Source organism: Hippocampus bargibanti, linkage group LG02, assembly GCF_051943395.1.
Source record: "Hippocampus bargibanti isolate YZ-2025 linkage group LG02, ASM5194339v1, whole genome shotgun sequence".
Taxonomy (NCBI): domain Eukaryota; kingdom Metazoa; phylum Chordata; class Actinopteri; order Syngnathiformes; family Syngnathidae; genus Hippocampus; species Hippocampus bargibanti.
Genome location: NC_142735.1, coordinates 31,671,636 through 31,688,259, shown reverse-complemented (window position 1 = coordinate 31,688,259; position 16,624 = coordinate 31,671,636). Strand labels below are relative to the sequence as shown.

The following is a 16,624-nucleotide window of genomic DNA, read 5'->3' as shown; positions in this document are numbered from 1 at the left end:
TATTATTATTATTATTATTATTATTATTATTATTATTATTAAACCTCGCTTTGGGACTTGACAAGACAAAAGCAATGCATGGGCATTATAAATGACCACATTTATTTGGACGATGACAACACGGCAAAGCAGAGAGCGCAGACACACTCAAGTCTCATCATCATTACTGTGCTTGGTCTTGTCCTCACTCAGGCCACTCTCGTCGATGTTCTCTAAGGAATCGGCTCGTTGCGGCATCAACTCGGATACGCTGATGCATGGCAAGGTGTTCTGCTCTGGAAACACCCATGGCTTCAGGTTGGGCTCGTGTCGGCGCTTCCACTCGGGATACTTCAGAGAGGCCTTGTAGAGCTTCCTCATTGCCTGAGAAGTCACACCTCACACTCTGCAAAGACCCCTTTTGTCCAGGTTCGTTCAAAGTTGCCAAATGCTGATAACCTTTTAATCACGCCATAAAGTTTGGAACGGGTTCAATACGTGTTTTTTTTGTCTTTTCTTGTTGACTTCAAGACGGTGCCTCAGGAGTGGCTGCCTTTCCAGCAGCTCCTGTACAATGATACCTTGGCTTACGAACTTAATTGGTCAGACAGTGTGTAAGGCGAAAAGTGTGTATCCCAAAAATTAATTTCCCATAGGAAACCATTGAAATAAGACTAATCCGTTCCCAGGTCCCTATAAAACATAATTTTCTACTTTCTAATTTTCTTAACCTTAAAACTACACAAAATATACATTATTTTATGTATAATAAATGTGATATGGTATTATAATTAAATAAATAAACTGTACTGTATAATAAAGTCATTTTATTTACCTTTGTGATGGTCGTTGATGGGTTGATGGAATGGAGTGGCCGTTTTCATCAGCATTAAACACTTGATGAGGAACGTAGCCTTCTTCTTTCACCATCTTGAGGAATGATCCCTTGAAGGTGCTTTCTCTGCAATAATTTTACCTTGTTCCTCATCAATTGTGTTCTGCTTTTTGCTAGCTTTTTGCATCAAGTGTACAGCTTGTGCGGGCTATTTGTGAACCCTGATTGATGGGAATTTTAACCTTGCAGTCTACACTCTGGCTTTGAACTATCAAAGTCGAAACAAGTCCAAATTTCACTGTTTTCTATCCATTTGGCACTCTCTCTCTGTTGTCTGCCTGTCTCTTTAATGTTTAAACCACCTCCCCCCACTGCTGCGTTCTCGACCAAACACGTGGCTTTAACCGAAGACTGGGGGCGGGGTATAGAGGACAAAAAAAGTCGGCTGCCATTTTCTTTTTGGAGAACGGCCTCACTTTCTCTCTGCCTGTAAAACCCCCTCCCCCTCACTGCTGCGTTCTTGACCAGTCACGTGGCTTTAACCGATGACTGGTGCGGGGAATAGAAGACAAAAATGAGTCGGCTGCCATGTTCTTGTAAGGAGAACGGACTCGTTCGCGAACGACACATCACGCATTGTGGCGCTCCGTGTGTATTCCGAAAAATTGTTCATATGCCAAAGTAAAATTTTCATAAATTTAACGCTCGTAAACTGAAACGTTTGTAAGCCAAGGGGTTCGTAAACCGAGGTATCACTGTTTTTCTACTTCTTCCTTTATTTTCTTCTTCCTTCCATAACTTTACATTTCTGTGAAATGTAAATGTCTCCACTGCAAGACTAATAAAGGACAATCCAATCCAAATTTCCTGCTGACAAGAAAACCTCCCTGCGACCATCAAAACCGCCTGCTTAACGTCTTTGCAACATTGTCCAACCCTTAAAGAAGGCAGAGATAAAAAAAAAAAAATCCAACACCCGCTACGTTTGCAAGGCTTGAGCCCGCCTCAAGAGAGGCCCTTTTGGGTAGTGTTCAAACTACCAGCCAATAAAGAGAATTCAGATGTAGCTCAGAAAAAGAAACGACAGACAGCCACAGTCCCCCACGATCTGAGGAGCTTTATCCTCACGAGGGCGATGGGTGTGCCAGCTGTCTCCGGCCATCAGGCGCGACCCACCCTGAACCGCTTGCTGGGACGAAAGCAGAGCATCGGACTGATTTGGACGACAAGCATCTGCTTCCACCTGCAAATTCTACTGTGCGTACGTCGAGCACTTGTGGCCCCAAACACTTCAGCTGTAAGCTCTCAGTCATACAGGAGTGGTCCATCGATGAGAAGATTTCTTCAGCCGTCATCTGTACAAATTTGAATGTGTCGGACGTTTCGCTTCTTATCCTTCTTCTTATCTCTGTGCCTTTGTGTTGTCATGTTATTTGTTATTTAGTTTTTGTTGTTCTATTGACTTCAAGACGGCGCCGCGAGAGTGGCTGCCTTTCCAGCAGCTCATGTATTTTGCTTTTCTACTTTCATTTCTCTCGTAATTTTGCTGCTGTGAAATGTAAATTTCTCCACTGCGAGACTAATAAAGGCAAATTCAATCCAAGAGGCTTTGTCAGCCAGCAAACTAAAATCTTTTTTTCTTTTGCTGGTTCTTTTGGCCCTATATATATATCCCTACTGTCCAGATGTGGCGGTGCGAGACTCTGCTATGATTGGTCCCTGCTCTAAGGTTGGGGGGAGCAGAGGACTACTCCCTGCAGCTACACTGATTACTTCTATTGTCCTGACTGATTAATTCTATTGTGCTGCATGAGTATGGGGTCTACGACTGGCCCGATTGCCCCATTTTATCTGGTATCACCTTATCAGCATAACTAAGCCTATGTTGCCTAAGAAGTCGGTTGTAGGAACGATCCAAATTGAACCTCACCCCACCATGGCGATTGAGTGAAGGGTTTTGCTGTTTCATGAAAATAGCTTCTTTTACTCCCCTTTCAAACCATCTATTTTCTTTCGCTAAGATTTTAACCTCATTGTCGTCAAATGAGTGGTTGCTAGCTTTTAGATGCATATCATAGCAGAGTCTGGCACCGCTACATCTGGACAGTAGAGATAGGGCCAAAACTACCAGCAAAAGAAAAAAGATTTTAGTTCGCTGACGAAGCCTCTTGGATAAGAAGCGAAACGTCCGACACCTTCAAAGAAGTACAGATGAAGGAAGGCTGAAGAAACCTTCAGCTGTCACCGTTCTGAGTGTGATCAGTACTGAAGACCAGGCGGCCCTCATGGTGCTGAGTTGGGCCAAGATTCACACCAGCAGGCGGCCGTCAGGACCGATGGACCCAGGCTAGATGAGACTCGCCCCGTAAACCGGCGGTGGAGTGTGACAGAGAATACGGCGCATAGGAAAAGAGTCGGCCAAAAAGCCGCCTCATGGCCATCTGGTGCTGACCGGGTTGGCCCACAGGAAGCGACAGAGACGTCAGTGACAACAAAACAACACTGTGGCCCCCACAAACCTCTGCGTTTTTGGCAGCTCTTCTCGATGAGCTGGAAGGACCCAGCCGCTGACTGTTGGCAAACATTTTGAAAGCTCTACGCAGGCTGGATAAGGGAAAATGAATGCATCGCGCTCGCTTTAACACCATTTATAATACAGTGAAACCTCGGTTTACGAACCCCTGGGCTTACGTACTTTTCGGTTTATGAAATTTAAATTTAAGAAAATTTAATCTTGGCATACGAACTATTTTTCGGGATACACATAGAGCTGCCACAATGAGTGATGTTTCGTTCGCGAACCACCCCATTCTCCTAACAAGAAAATGGCCGTCGATTGTTTTTGTCCATTATTCCCCGCCCCCAGTCTTCGGTTAAAGCCACGTGATTGGTCAAGAACTCAGCAGTGAGGGTGGGGGGGGGGGGGGGTTACACAGAGAGAGAGTGAGGCCGTTCTCCAAAAAGAAAATGGCAGCAGACTTTTTTTGTCCTCTATTCGCCGCCCTCAGTCTTCGGTTAAAGCCACGTGATTGGTCAAGAACGCAGCAGTGAGGGGGAGACGGGGGTTAAACATTCAAGAGACAGGCAGACAACAGAGAAAGAGTGAATAAATGGAGAGAAAACAGTGAAATTTGGACTTGTTTCAACTTTGATAGTTCAAAGGCAGAGTGTAGAACGCAAGGTTAAAATTCCCATCAATCAAGCACCACAAACAACCCTCACAAGCCATCTGTACACTTGATGCAAAAAGCTATCAACCCAGCTAAACAGAAGACAATTGATGAGGAACAAGGTAAAATGATGGCAGAGAAAGCACCTCCAAGGGATCATTCCTCAAGATGGTGAAAGAAGAAGGCAACGTTCCTCATCAAGTGTTTAATGCAGATGAAACTGGCCACGCTTGAGAGTTTTGAATGATGCTTAGAAATGAAATGGATTATTCTTATTACTCCATTCCATCAACCCATCGACCATCACTAAGGTAAATAAAATGACTTTACTATACAGTACAGTTTATTTCTGTAATTACAATACCATAGAGCATTTATTATACATAAAATAAGGTATATTTTGTGTAGTTTTAAGGCTTACAAAATTAAAAAGTAGAAAATTATGTTTTAGGGGGACCTAGGAACGGATTACTCTCATTTTAATGCTTTCCTATGGGAAATTACTTGTTGGGATACACACTTTTCACCTGACACACTCTGTCTGGGAACCAATTAAGTTCATAAGCCAAGGTATCACTGTAAATTATAATGGTGGGACTTGATTCGCTGTGGGGACCCCTGAAGGGAAAAGCCAAAAGGAAAAGAAGAAGAACATAATGGTGGGACCTACCTTGGGACCCACAAACTGAGAGACTGTGTTCACCACCCACTTTGGTAATGAACCTAGAAAGACAAGAAAAGATTTGCTTCAACTGCAAGATCCGGGCCCATATGGCGCCTCCACACCTCTGTCGTCCGGGATGTGACTCGGATGTCGGTGTGGTCACCTCGAGGGTCCAGCTGACTGAGATAGTACAGGGACGAGCCTCCGGCTCCACTGGACTGGACAAAGTATCCTGTGAGCAGCGAGACAGCGCGGACAAAGTCCTTCTTGGGAGGATGTTGCTGCCGGGACAAAGGCACAATCTGTCGAATAAATTCTACCGGGAAACCTAGGATGCCGGAGCACGCATTCGGTCCAAGGGTGAAACACAACACCATATTCACCTCATGTTTGACAGAGTAGTTGATGATCAGGAAGTCAGCGCCAAGCGGGAGCCAGGACCTCAAGGTCACAAAGTCCCGATTCTTCAGTGGACTGGGACACCTCCCTTCAAGCAAGAACATTCATCAGCTTTGTTTATTCATCTTGGACTACCCGTGCCTTTCCAAATGAGCTTTCCGTCCTCATTTGGCTGAAAGGGGAGCCACATTTAAGCCGTGCTGACTCTGTGCCAGAGACGAAGGTGATAGAGATTCGACAGAATAAGAAGTTATCATATTTAAAGGATAACAGACCATTTTTTTGTTTCCTAACTGACATCAGAAAAAAACTTTTATAGCATCTAAAATACCCAAAACACGCAGGATGATATTTTTAGCCAAATGCAAAACACCAATAAAAATGACTTACAGTGTCCCAAAACTATTTCAAAATGACCTCAAAAAGTTTCAGTTTCAGAAGGTCCCGCCCCCTTGTTCGTGACGTCACGCCAGGGCGTCTTGCCTTGCTCGAGAATCAAAACAATGGCTTCAGATTCGGAGAAGATGGTTTCTTGTTACACAACCAGTTCTGAATATGATTCAAATAGTTCTGAAGAGGAAAGCATAAATGTTTGCAATCGATTAAAGAAGTCCTTCCGTCTCATTTTGAGGCGTCTGGACTCCAATGTAGCGCCCCAAAAATGCACAAGATGGCGCCCAAGCTCCATTGGAAATGGGCTGATTTGTGTCAACTCGTATCAAATAGTAGTCTTGGTGCAACACACAACGATTCACCATCGCGTTATTTATGCTTTTTCCTTCTAATTTCGCCATCAACGCTGATCAACACAAAGTTTTCAGATCAAATAAAGTACCCAAAATGCATTGTGTGTCGCTTTCTCGGTCAGGGGCGTTCCAGACGTGACGTCACGTCAGGCATTGTCGTCAACTCGAAAACAGGACTTCCTGAGCGTAAGTCTTAAAACGTAAAATTTAGCTATATGCCGTGGAATCTTTGTAAAATACGCTCAGTAGAAGTCATTTGAAGTGATTTTACAAATTATGGACACAACTTGTCTGGAGGCGTCGGTTGTCCTTTAAAGGTTTCATGCTGTTATATGCTTCGTGAACATGCTTGACTCGAGTACACAATTGATGCACAGAGAAACCTGGGGTCAATCTGAGGTCAACAGATACAGCCTGTTAAACTGTCATCTTCATCTAGGAGATCTGGCCTTGGGCAGAATTTAGGACTTGGGAAACTCCTTTATCACAGGAGTAATTTACGACATGAAACTCCTTCACAGGAAGAGCTCATTAGCCAGGTTACAAATTTATCAGTTCATGGAAAAGACAATGTTTTATTGCTTACAGCTGTTGGTGCTTAGAACGCCCAGGGGCGTGGTATTCTAATCAAGAAAACTACGTTTTACTAATGCATCACTTAAATTTGCATATACTCTCAACAAATAGCTTGGCAGAGGGCTGCAGAATTTGGGCGTCTGTCATGAATGACTATGTCCCCTGCCGGCAGTAAAAAAAGACAATCTGTGTTCGAGCCTTTGTCCACAGTGTCTGATTGAACATCTCTGACATCAGAAGGTGAGGAATAAAAACCTTCACCAATGAAGCGCTTTGACAACCTCTTCTTATTTCAGGCAAAGCTGATTTGGACAACTTTTGTTTTTTGAGGGGGGACGGTAGGAGAGGTTCTTTTAGCAACACCTCAAATTCAATTTCATTCCTTTCATCATTTTGCTGCTGTGAAATGTAAATTTCTCCACTGAGAGACTAATAAAGGCAAATCCAATCCAATCAAAATATGTTTGAAAAGGAGTCCATTGGGATCCTGAGTATGTCGGAGAGCGCAGGTGGGCGTCCAGCATTTCATGGCCGAACGGCGGGTTGCCAGCTCACAGGAATAATAGCCCACGTCGGTGTTGACTGTCAGCCGGCCGATGTCGTAACTGTCGATCATGTTGGTGTCCCATTTCCTGCGGTAGTTGCTGTCGTGGAGGACGTCGTACAGCGTCTCGGCACTCACGCCACCGCACAGGATTTTCATCTGAATCACATGGCGAGAATGCCGCAATGCGAATGTGATACTTCTTTTCCACCCATCGTGAAATTCAATCCGCGGCCTCATTCAAAATGGCCCCAGGAGGCTATTCGGGAGGCTCTTTGGCTCTTGGTCTGAATGTGGTGTGTTGCTCTTGTCACATCCAAGATGCTTTAGTGCCAAAGATTCAATGGAAGCATCCCCAACAAAAGAGGAAATGTGTTTGTGGAGAGGAGGACAAGGATGGAGGTTGACCACACTCACACACGCTGGACCAAATTTGGATTATAACCCGATTGAGCCTCAGATTAATTTCATATCCAGCCCTAATTCAGCGCTGCCGTTTGCGTGTGGTAAAATGATCACCTTGATTTTTTGAACCCCGTCGCCATCGTCGTCGGGGCGGCACCACACAGTGACGCCTCCCTTGTGGTAACGCCTGGACCAGCCTTGGGTGCCGAGGCACTGGGCCTTGAAGGAGGAGAAGTCCGAGTCGTCTGGAATGCGAACGGCCATCTCGCCCCCAGCCGGGTGGAAATGCTCCAACAGAGGAAGGCTTTCGGCTAGGATTCGGGTGACCTGACTTCGGCGCTCACGTGATCCACGCGCCACCTATCCGCTCGGCCTCAAACGAAACCTAAGTCGTAGCCAGAGCGCTTCGGTTGCCGGGGAGATTTGTTATGTGCGGTAACCGCGCCAGCCGTTTTTGTCACTCGACCGTCAAATATGTCGGCGGCGTCTCCCGGCGTTTGTGATAATCAGTGTTTGAAATAACGTCTGCCCGGATGCCCGAGGCATGTAACTTTTACGCTGGGTGTACAACTTCCAGATCCTCTCTGCCTGGGTGGCTGACAACTTTTTCCAGAAAAAAAAAAAAAAAAAAAAAAAAAAAATTCTTTTTTTTTCAAATCAAACGTTTGCTTAATTCCGATTTCGAAATATTTGTTTGGTTTGAAATTTCGGTTCGTTTGGCAATTTTTAATTTCGGTTCGTTTGGCAATTGACATAATCGGCAGCCAATCAGAAGCCTGCATCGAATAACTTCACGCACGGGATAACTTTCCCGAGCGTTATCCCGTCGTACATTGCATATCATTTTCAAAAGTAGACGCACAGAGAACACAAGGAAAATGGATAAGTGGTTAGGAATCAAGCCAAAACCGTCAGCCCCAGAAGAGAAACTCAAAAGAAGCTAACAAAATTTATGATCAATGAATCAATTTCATCATCATTGTGAAAAGAGGAGTTTGTGTGGCTTGCAGCATACAACGCAACGCAAATATTGCACAGTGCAACCAGCCGGGAAGTGTATGGACAACTGGAGCAAAATCATCAGCAAGGGAGCATTTGTGGTAGGTACATCAATTACTAAATTTTAAAGTGTTGTTCTGTTATATATTCTGTTTATCAACCCTTAATACTTTGCCACAATGAGTTTTTTTTTGCGATTAGTCATCTTATTGTGTCTCAAGTTGTGGAAAATCGGGCAGGCAACTTTATGGCCGGGCAGGCGACTTTTCAGAGTTGCCTGCCCTGGTGTCCGCTAAGTTTTTGTCATGCGTTTCAGACACTGTGATATACATATATATATATATATATATATATATATATATATATATATATATATATATATATACCAATATATACAAGGATATATATATATATATATATATATATATATATATATATATATATATATATATATATATCACCAGTCAGGTCCGAGATACTGTTTTGGAGACGTTTAGAGCCGGATTTGGATACAAAAAGATTTCCCAAGCTTTAAACATCTCAATCAGCACTGTGCAAGCCAACATATTGAAATGGAAGGAGCATCAGACCACAGCAAATCTACCAAGACCCGACCGTCCCTCGAAACGTTCTTCTCAAACAAGGAGAAAGCTGATCAGAGATGCAGCCAAGAGGCCCATGGTCACTCTGGATGAACTGCAGAGATCTACAGCTGATGTGGGCGAGTCTGTCCAAAGGACAACAATCAGTAGTACACTGCACAAATATGGCCTTTATGGAAGAGTGACAAGAAGAAAGACATTTTTCAAAGATATCTATAAAAAGTCTCGTTTAAAGTTTGCCACAAGCCACCTGGGAGACACACCAAACATGTGGAAGAAGGTGCTCTGGTCAGACGAAACCAAAATTGACTTTTTGGCCACAATGCAAAACGATATGAGCACACAATCCCAACTGTCAAACATGGTGGTGGCATGATTGTTTGGACCTACTTTTCTTCATCAGGGACAGGGAAGATGGTTAAAATTGACAGGAAGATTGATGGAGCCAAATACAAGAACATTCTGGAAGAAAACCTGTTGGTATCTGTCCCGTTCCGACGGCGACAGTGGCAGCTGACGAGTAGGAACGTTAGGGATAGGGGTGGATCGCTAAGCAGGGGACAGAGGCGTTGATGCTGGCAGATGATTTATTAGCGAAAAGCGCAGGTCCGAGATGACGCAGACACGGAAAAAAAACTTGTAGAACAAATAGTGACAAAGCAGCAAAGCTAGTGGGTGAGCGGGGGCAATCCACCCAACCACACTAGATAATTCCTCGGGCGAAGCAACTCACGTACTGAATACACGTTCAAGGTACGGTCGAGGCGTAGTATGTTCCGACGCTGGGTGAGTGCCAGCGTCTGGTTTAAATGTCCAACAGTCAGTGATGAGGGAATTGACAGCAGCTGGGGGACGCCGGAAGCGGAGGCCCCACCCAGCTGTCAACTCGCTCATGACAGTATCTGCACAAGACCTGAGGCTGGGATGGAGATTTATCTTGCAACAGAACAATGATCCAAAACATAAAGCCAAATCTACAATGGAATGGTTAAAAAATAAACGTATGCAGGTGTTAGAATGGCCAAGTCAAAGTCCAGACCTGAATCCAATTGAGAATCTGTGGAAAGAGTTGAAGACTGCTGTTCACAAACACTCTCCATCCAACCTAACTGACCTCGGGTTGTTTTGCAAGAAAGAATGGTCAAGATGTCAGTCTCTCGATGTGCAAAACGGATAGAAACATACCTCCAGCGACTAGCAGCTGTAATTGGAGCAAAAGGTGCCGCTACAAAGTGTTAACGCAAGGGGGCCGAATAATATTGCACGCCCCACTTTTCAGTTTTTTATTTGTTAAAAAGGTTTATATTATCCAATAAATTTCGTTCCACTTCACAATTGTGTCCCACTTGTTGATTCTCTCTTGGAAAAGGGGTGATTACGCGGGGTGCCGTGGTCGAATGACACCAGAAAGAGGCTTTGTGTGGTTGTGTTTGCATGCTCAGGTGTCACCTGCGCTACAGATGAGCAGCTGGCCAGCATCTGAGATGCATCTTCAGCTTCTCTCGTCTCTTTGCAAACGTCCACACTGATGAAGAATACGAAGTTATCATATTTAAAAGTTTCATGCTGTTATATGCTGAGTGTGTGACTCCAATACACGATTGAAGCACAGACAACCTGGGGTCATTCTGAGGTCAACAAACACAGCAAGTTAAACTGTCATCTTCATCTAGGAGATCTGGCCTTGGACAGAATTTAGGACTTGCTCTGGCCTGGCAGGTGGATCGTACATTCTTCCAGGTCAAAAGTGGCACGAGAGGCCTGGTGTTGCCCGCGGGCCCATTTCACGAGGCAGTGTGAAGAGTCCACATGCACACGTGAGAGGTGCCATGAAGTGGCTGCGCATTTCGAGGTTCATTTTCATTCTGAAAGTCTTCTCGAAATCACATATTATTACATATTAAGATTTTTTTTTGCTGTCCAAGATTTTGATTCATGGCTGCAGTTCCATTTTCAGAGAGGCTTCAGACTGGGTCCACAGGACTCTCGACTTGTGCCAGGAAACGCCTGAAAGCTCCTCCATTATTTCTCTCTCTCTCTCTCTCTCTCTCTCTCTCTCTCTCTCTCTCCGTCCGTCCGTCCATCCATCCATCCATCTATCTATCTATCTATCTATCTATCTATCTATCTATCTATCTATCTATCTATCTATCTATCTATCTATCTATCTATCTATCTATCTATCTATCTATCTATCTATCTATCTATCTATCCTTTTCTTTCTTTCTTTCTTTCTTTCTTTCTTTCTTTCTTTCTTTCTTTCTTTCTTTCTTTCTTTCTTTCTTTCTTTCTTTCTTTCTTTCTTTCTTTCTTTCTTTCGTGTCCATTTCTCCACATTTACCAATTGTCATGTGACGTCGCCAACGGCCCAGGTGAACTAAACCAACGCAAAATGAAGATGCGTGTGGCAGACCCGCTTCCCTGCCATGTGTGACGTCACAGCAAAGTGGAAATTACCCCCCAGCCACACCGACGAGTTCAAAAGGACAGCAGTCAAATGTGACAAGCAAACCCATATTAGACTGAAGACTGAAGCGTACAAAGGACCCTGTAAAGTGCAAGTCCCCGCCCTGTGAGCTCAAGTCCCCCGCCCCCAAAGTCCCTGGGCATAAAAGCGAATGAGCAGAAGCGGCCGTGCGCGAGCAAGTCGGAGAGAAGCAAGCAAAGAAAGCGTGAGAAGAGAAGAGAACAGAAGAACTTGCGCGAGGATGAAATCGCGTTGGCCGCTCGCCTTGTGTTTTTTGGTCTGCTGGAGCTCGAGCGTGGCGCGCTCGCCGTACCAGGCCGTCTTGCAGCACAGCCGCGTCCGGGGACGCCAGCAAGGGTGAACGCTGAACGAGACCCGCCTCGGCTACCGCGTAACTGTCTCGCAAGCTGTTGGTCGAGCGAAACCCGGTGCGCCCGCCGAGCGTCGCTCGACCAACACGGTGACTGGTTCTTGTCTCGACCGATTTGGCATTCGTGCGAGTGGCGGAAACTGGCTTTGGTCAAAGACTCGAAACCCAAGTGAACGCGCTCGCCAGGAAAACCAAAGTTTCCGCAAGTTAGTCAACAAGGCCAAAGTGGATGCGAGGGCGAGCCCGGCGAACGTTGGGGCTGCTGCGGCGGCGATTTAGCGCATTGCAGATGGCGCCGCGTCCTGGAGTGAGTTTCTTTCCAAGGAACGATCGGCAAACAACGTGAAACGGTGCTTTTGTGTGTCGCCCCCTGCAGACCCAACGTGTGCGCTATGCAGCAGCTGCGAGGCGGCGACAAGAAATATTTCGCCAACTGCAAGCAGTGGTACCACCGCAAGATCTGCAACCAGCCCACGTAAGTAAGCCTCCCTGCGGGACTGCCGAGCACCAACACTTAACGAAGGTAACGCAATAGCCTCAAATCCTAGTGAAAAACAAGCGCCTGTCTGACAAAAGAAAGACAGAAATGACCAAAGAATAACCAACTGTACTCAACAAAGGTTAGAAGTTTTGGAAAGAATGTTGGAGAGGCAAGACTGAGATGATTTGGCAAGAGCGGGAATTAATATACAGTGATACCTTGGCTTACGAACTTAATTGGTTCCCAGACAGAGTGTGTAAGGCGAAAAGTGTGTATCCCAAAATTTAATTTCCTATAGGGAACCATTAAAATGAGAATAATCCGTTCCCAGGTCCCCATAAAACGTAATTTTCTACTTTCTAATTTTCTAAGCCTTAAAACTACACAAAATATACCTTATTTTATGTATAATAAATGTGCTATGGCATTATAATTAAAGAAATAAACTAGTGTATAATAAAGTTGTTTTATTTACCTTTATGATGGTCGTTGATAGCTTGATGGAATGGAGTGGCATTCATCAGCATGAATCACTTGATGAGGAACGTAGCGTTCTTCTTTTACCATCTTGAGGAATGATCCCTTGGAGGTGCTTTCTCTGCGATAATTTTACCTTGTTCCTCATCAATTGTGTTCTGTTGAGCTGGGTTGATAGCTTTTTTGCATCAAGAGTACAGATGGCTTGTGCGGGTTATTAGTGGAGCCTAATTCATGGGATATTTTAACCTTGCAGTCTACACTCTGCTTTTGAACTAACAAAGTTGAAACGAGTCCAAATGTCACTATTTTGTATCCATTTCTCACTCTCTCTGTCGTCTGCCTGTCTCTTTAATGTTTAACCCCACCCCCTCACTGCTGCGTACTTGACCAATCACGTGGCTTTAACCGAAGACTGGGGGCGGGGAATAGAGGACAAAACCAAGCCGGCTGCCATTTTCTTGTTAGGAGAACGGGCTCGTTCGCGAACGACACATCACTCATTGTGGCAACTCCGTGTGTATCCCGAAAAATAGTTTGTATGCCAAGGTTAAAATTTTCATAATATAACGTTCGTAAACCGAAAAGTTCGTAAACTAAGGGGTTCGTAAACCGAGGTATCACTGTATTGGGGGAAGGATGCTGAGTTTTGAACCACCAGGCAGGAGGCAGAGAGGAAGACCAAAGAGGGCATGAAGAGAGCTGCCGTGAGAGAAGAGGATGCACAAAATAGGCTTAGATGGAGGACACTGGAGGGAAAAGCCGAAAGGAAGACGAAGACTGAAGAACCATCCATCGTTTGATCCCCACAGATGTCAACATTGAAACCGGAAGGACTGCCGATGTCGCAGGATGGCCGCACCACAGGAGCTTGTCACTCATGGACTTAAACCAAAGAAAATGGTCAGACTCCCAACTTGTCAGTGGCTCGCACAAACCGCAATGCGTGATAAATCTCGGCCTCGCCCGGCAGCAGAGGAAAGTTGCGGCTCACTTTACCGTGTGGGGATGTGACATCCATGTGTGTGTCTTGACGTCTGGCGACACGGTTAAAGGACAACCGACACCTCCAAAAAAGTTGTGTCCAAAATGTTGTAAATTAACTTCAAATGACTTCTACTGAGCGTATTTTACAAAGATTCCACCACATATAGCTATATTTTACCTTTTAAGACTCGCGCTGAATATTCAGGAAGTCTTGTTTTCGAGTTAATGACGATCTCCTCAGTGACGTCACGGAGGGAACGCCCGTGATGAGAAAGCGACACAATGCATTTTGGGTACTTTTTTTTTCGTCTGAAAACACCGTGTTGATTGCGAAATTAGAAGAAAAACTACCTAAACAACGTGATGGTGAATCGTTGTGTTTCACAGCCATTTGTGGTAACTGACATAAAGAAGGTGTAAGTTGACACAAATATCCTGCGGACAAGTCTGCCCATTTCCAACGGAGCTTGGGCGCCATCCAGTGCATTTTCTGGGCGCTACATTAGAGTCCAGATGGCTGGAATTGATCCGGAAGGATTTCTTTAATCGATTGCAAACATTTATGCTTTCCTCTTCTGAACTATTTGAATCATATTCATAACTGGATGAGTAACAAGAAAGCATCTTCGCCGAATCTGAACTCTCTGAAGCCATTGTTTTGATCCTGGAGCAAGGGAGTTTGTGAAGGAGTATTCTGGTGTGACGTCACGAACAAGGGGGCGGGACTTTCTGAATCTGCACAGTTCCGAGCTCATTTTGTGGCAGTTTTGGGACACTTAAAGTCATTTTTATGGGTGTTTTGCATATGACTGAAAATATCAGCCTGCGTGTTTTGGGTATTTTAATGTAGCCACAAGGGGGCACAAGCCAGTGTCTTATTGTGCCGGTCCCAAGCCCGGATAAATACAGAGGGTTGTGTCAGCAAGGGCATCTGACGTAAAAAAAAATGCCAAAACAAATATGCGAATCTAACCTATGAATCCCATACAGGATCGGTCGAGTCCTGGGTTAACAATGGCCGCCATTGATACTGTTGACCTTCAGGGTGCCAGTGGAAAATGGACTAGTGTTGGTCAAAGAAGGAGAGGAGGGAGGTGTGCTCGGAGGAAAAGAGAGAAATGGAACGCCAAGAGTATAGAACTAAGAATAGGAACTTTGAATGTAGGAACAATGACAGGTAAAGGCCGAGAGCTGGTTGACATGATGCAAAGAAGGAAGGTAGACATACTGTGTGTCCAGGAGACCAGGTGGAAAGGGAGCAAGGCTAGAAGCTTAGGGTCAGGGTTTAAATTGTTCTATCATGGTGAAGACAGAAAGAGAAATGGAGTTGGGGTTATCTTAAAAGAGGAGTTTGTTCGGAATGTCTTAGAAGTAAAAAGAGTGTGTATCCCAAAATTTAATTTCCTATAGGAAACCATTAAAATGAGAATAATCCGTTCCCAGGTCCCCATAAAACGTAATTTTCTACTTTCTAATTTTCTAAGCCTTAAAACTACACAAAATATACCTTATTTTATGTATAATAAATGTGCTATGGCATTATAATTAAAGAAATAAACTAGTGTATAATAAAGTTGTTTTATTTACCTTTATGATGGTCGTTGATAGCTTGATGGAATGGAGTGGCATTCATCAGCATGAATCACTTGATGAGGAACGTAGCGTTCTTCTTTTACCATCTTGAGGAATGATCCCTTGGAGGTGCTTTCTCTGCGATAATTTTACCTTGTTCCTCATCAATTGTGTTCTGTTGAGCTGGGTTGATAGCTTTTTTGCATCAAGAGTACAGATGGCTTGTGCGGGTTATTAGTGGAGCCTAATTCATGGGATATTTTAACCTTGCAGTCTACACTCTGCTTTTGAACTAACAAAGTTGAAACGAGTCCAAATGTCACTATTTTGTATCCATTTCTCACTCTCTCTGTCGTCTGCCTGTCTCTTTAATGTTTAACCCCACCCCCTCACTGCTGCGTACTTGACCAATCACGTGGCTTTAACCGAAGACTGGGGGCGGGGAATAGAGGACAAAACCAAGCCGGCTGCCATTTTCTTGTTAGGAGAACGGGCTCGTTCGCGAACGACACATCACTCATTGTGGCAACTCCGTGTGTATCCCGAAAAATAGTTTGTATGCCAAGGTTAAAATTTTCATAATATAACGTTCGTAAACCGAAAAGTTCGTAAGCTAAGGGGTTCGTAAACCGAGGTATCACTGTATTGGGGGAAGGATGCTGAGTTTTGAACCACCAGGCAGGAGGCCGAGAGGAAGACCAAAGAGGGCATGAAGGGAGCTGGCGTGAGAGAAGAGGATGCACAAAACAGGCTTAGATGGAGGACACTGTAGGGAAAAGCCGAAAGGAAGACGAAGACTGAAGAACCATCCATCGTTTGACCCCCACAGATGTCAACATTGAAACCGGAAGGACTGCCGATGTCGCAGGATGGCCGCACCACAGGAGCATGTCACTCATGGACTTAAACCAAAGAAAATGGTCAGACTCCCAACTTGTCAGTGGCTCGCACAAACCGCAATGCGTGATAAATCTCGGCCTCGCCCGCCAGCAGAGGAAAGTTGCGGCTCACTTTTACCGTGTGGGGATGTGACATCCATGTGTGTGTCTTGACGTCTGGCGACACGGTTAAAGGACAACCGACACCTCCGAAAAAGTTGTGTCCATAATTTTGTAAATTAACTTCAAATGACTTCTACTGAGCGTATTTTACAAAGATTTCACCACATATAGCTATATTTTACCTTTTAAGACTCGCGCTGAATATTCAGGAAGTCTTGTTTTCGAGTTAATGACGATCTCCTCAGTGACGTCACGGAGGGAACGCCCGTGATGAGAAAGCGACACAATGCATTTTGGGTACTTTTTTTTCGTCTGAAAACACTGTGTTGATCGCGAAATTAGAAGAAAAA

General features: G+C 44.7%; 2 protein-coding genes and 1 long non-coding RNA gene across 4 annotated transcripts in view; 2 read left to right on the top strand and 1 right to left on the bottom strand.

Moving 5' to 3' along the window:
* LOC148902461 (uncharacterized) overlaps positions 1-16,624 on the top strand; it is a 128,552-nt gene that overhangs the window by 82,851 nt on the left and 29,077 nt on the right. The window lies entirely within an intron of this gene.
* stard15 (StAR-related lipid transfer (START) domain containing 15) lies at positions 91-8,660 on the bottom strand. 2 transcript variants are annotated; one of them, XM_088991008.1, is made up of 6 exons: positions 7,433-8,660; positions 6,925-7,072; positions 5,032-5,135; positions 4,812-4,929; positions 4,655-4,707; positions 91-397 (listed from the first exon to the last, which is right to left on the bottom strand). In XM_088991008.1, the coding sequence occupies exons 1-6, from the start codon at positions 7,580-7,582 to the stop codon at positions 185-187; spliced, it is 786 nt and encodes a 261-aa protein (XP_088847134.1). In that variant the 5' UTR covers positions 7,583-8,660; the 3' UTR covers positions 91-184. The 2 variants fall into 2 exon arrangements, with proteins under 2 accessions (XP_088847134.1, XP_088847133.1); XM_088991007.1 differs by having other exon boundaries at positions 91-363.
* tgfbi (transforming growth factor, beta-induced) overlaps positions 11,503-16,624 on the top strand; it is a 34,199-nt gene continuing 29,077 nt past the window's right edge. The window contains exons 1-2 of the mRNA XM_088991029.1: positions 11,503-11,743; positions 12,133-12,231. Of these exons, the coding sequence (XP_088847155.1) occupies positions 11,538-11,743; positions 12,133-12,231 (305 nt within the window). The 5' untranslated portion in view covers positions 11,503-11,537. The remainder of the gene's footprint in view (positions 11,744-12,132; positions 12,232-16,624) is intronic.

Bases quoted from the DNA above. Each gene is read 5' to 3' on its own strand.
- stard15 (XM_088991007.1), bottom strand. From the start codon at position 7,582: ATGGCCGTTCGCATTCCAGACGACTCGGACTTCTCCTCCTTCAAGGCC. The intron at 7,073-7,432 runs GTGATCATTTTA...CATGTGATTCAG, and splicing joins ACGGGGTTCAAAAAATCAAG to ATGAAAATCCTGTGCGGTGG. The intron at 4,930-5,031 runs GTGAATATGGTG...TTGTCCCGGCAG, and splicing joins ACTACTCTGTCAAACATGAG to CAACATCCTCCCAAGAAGGA.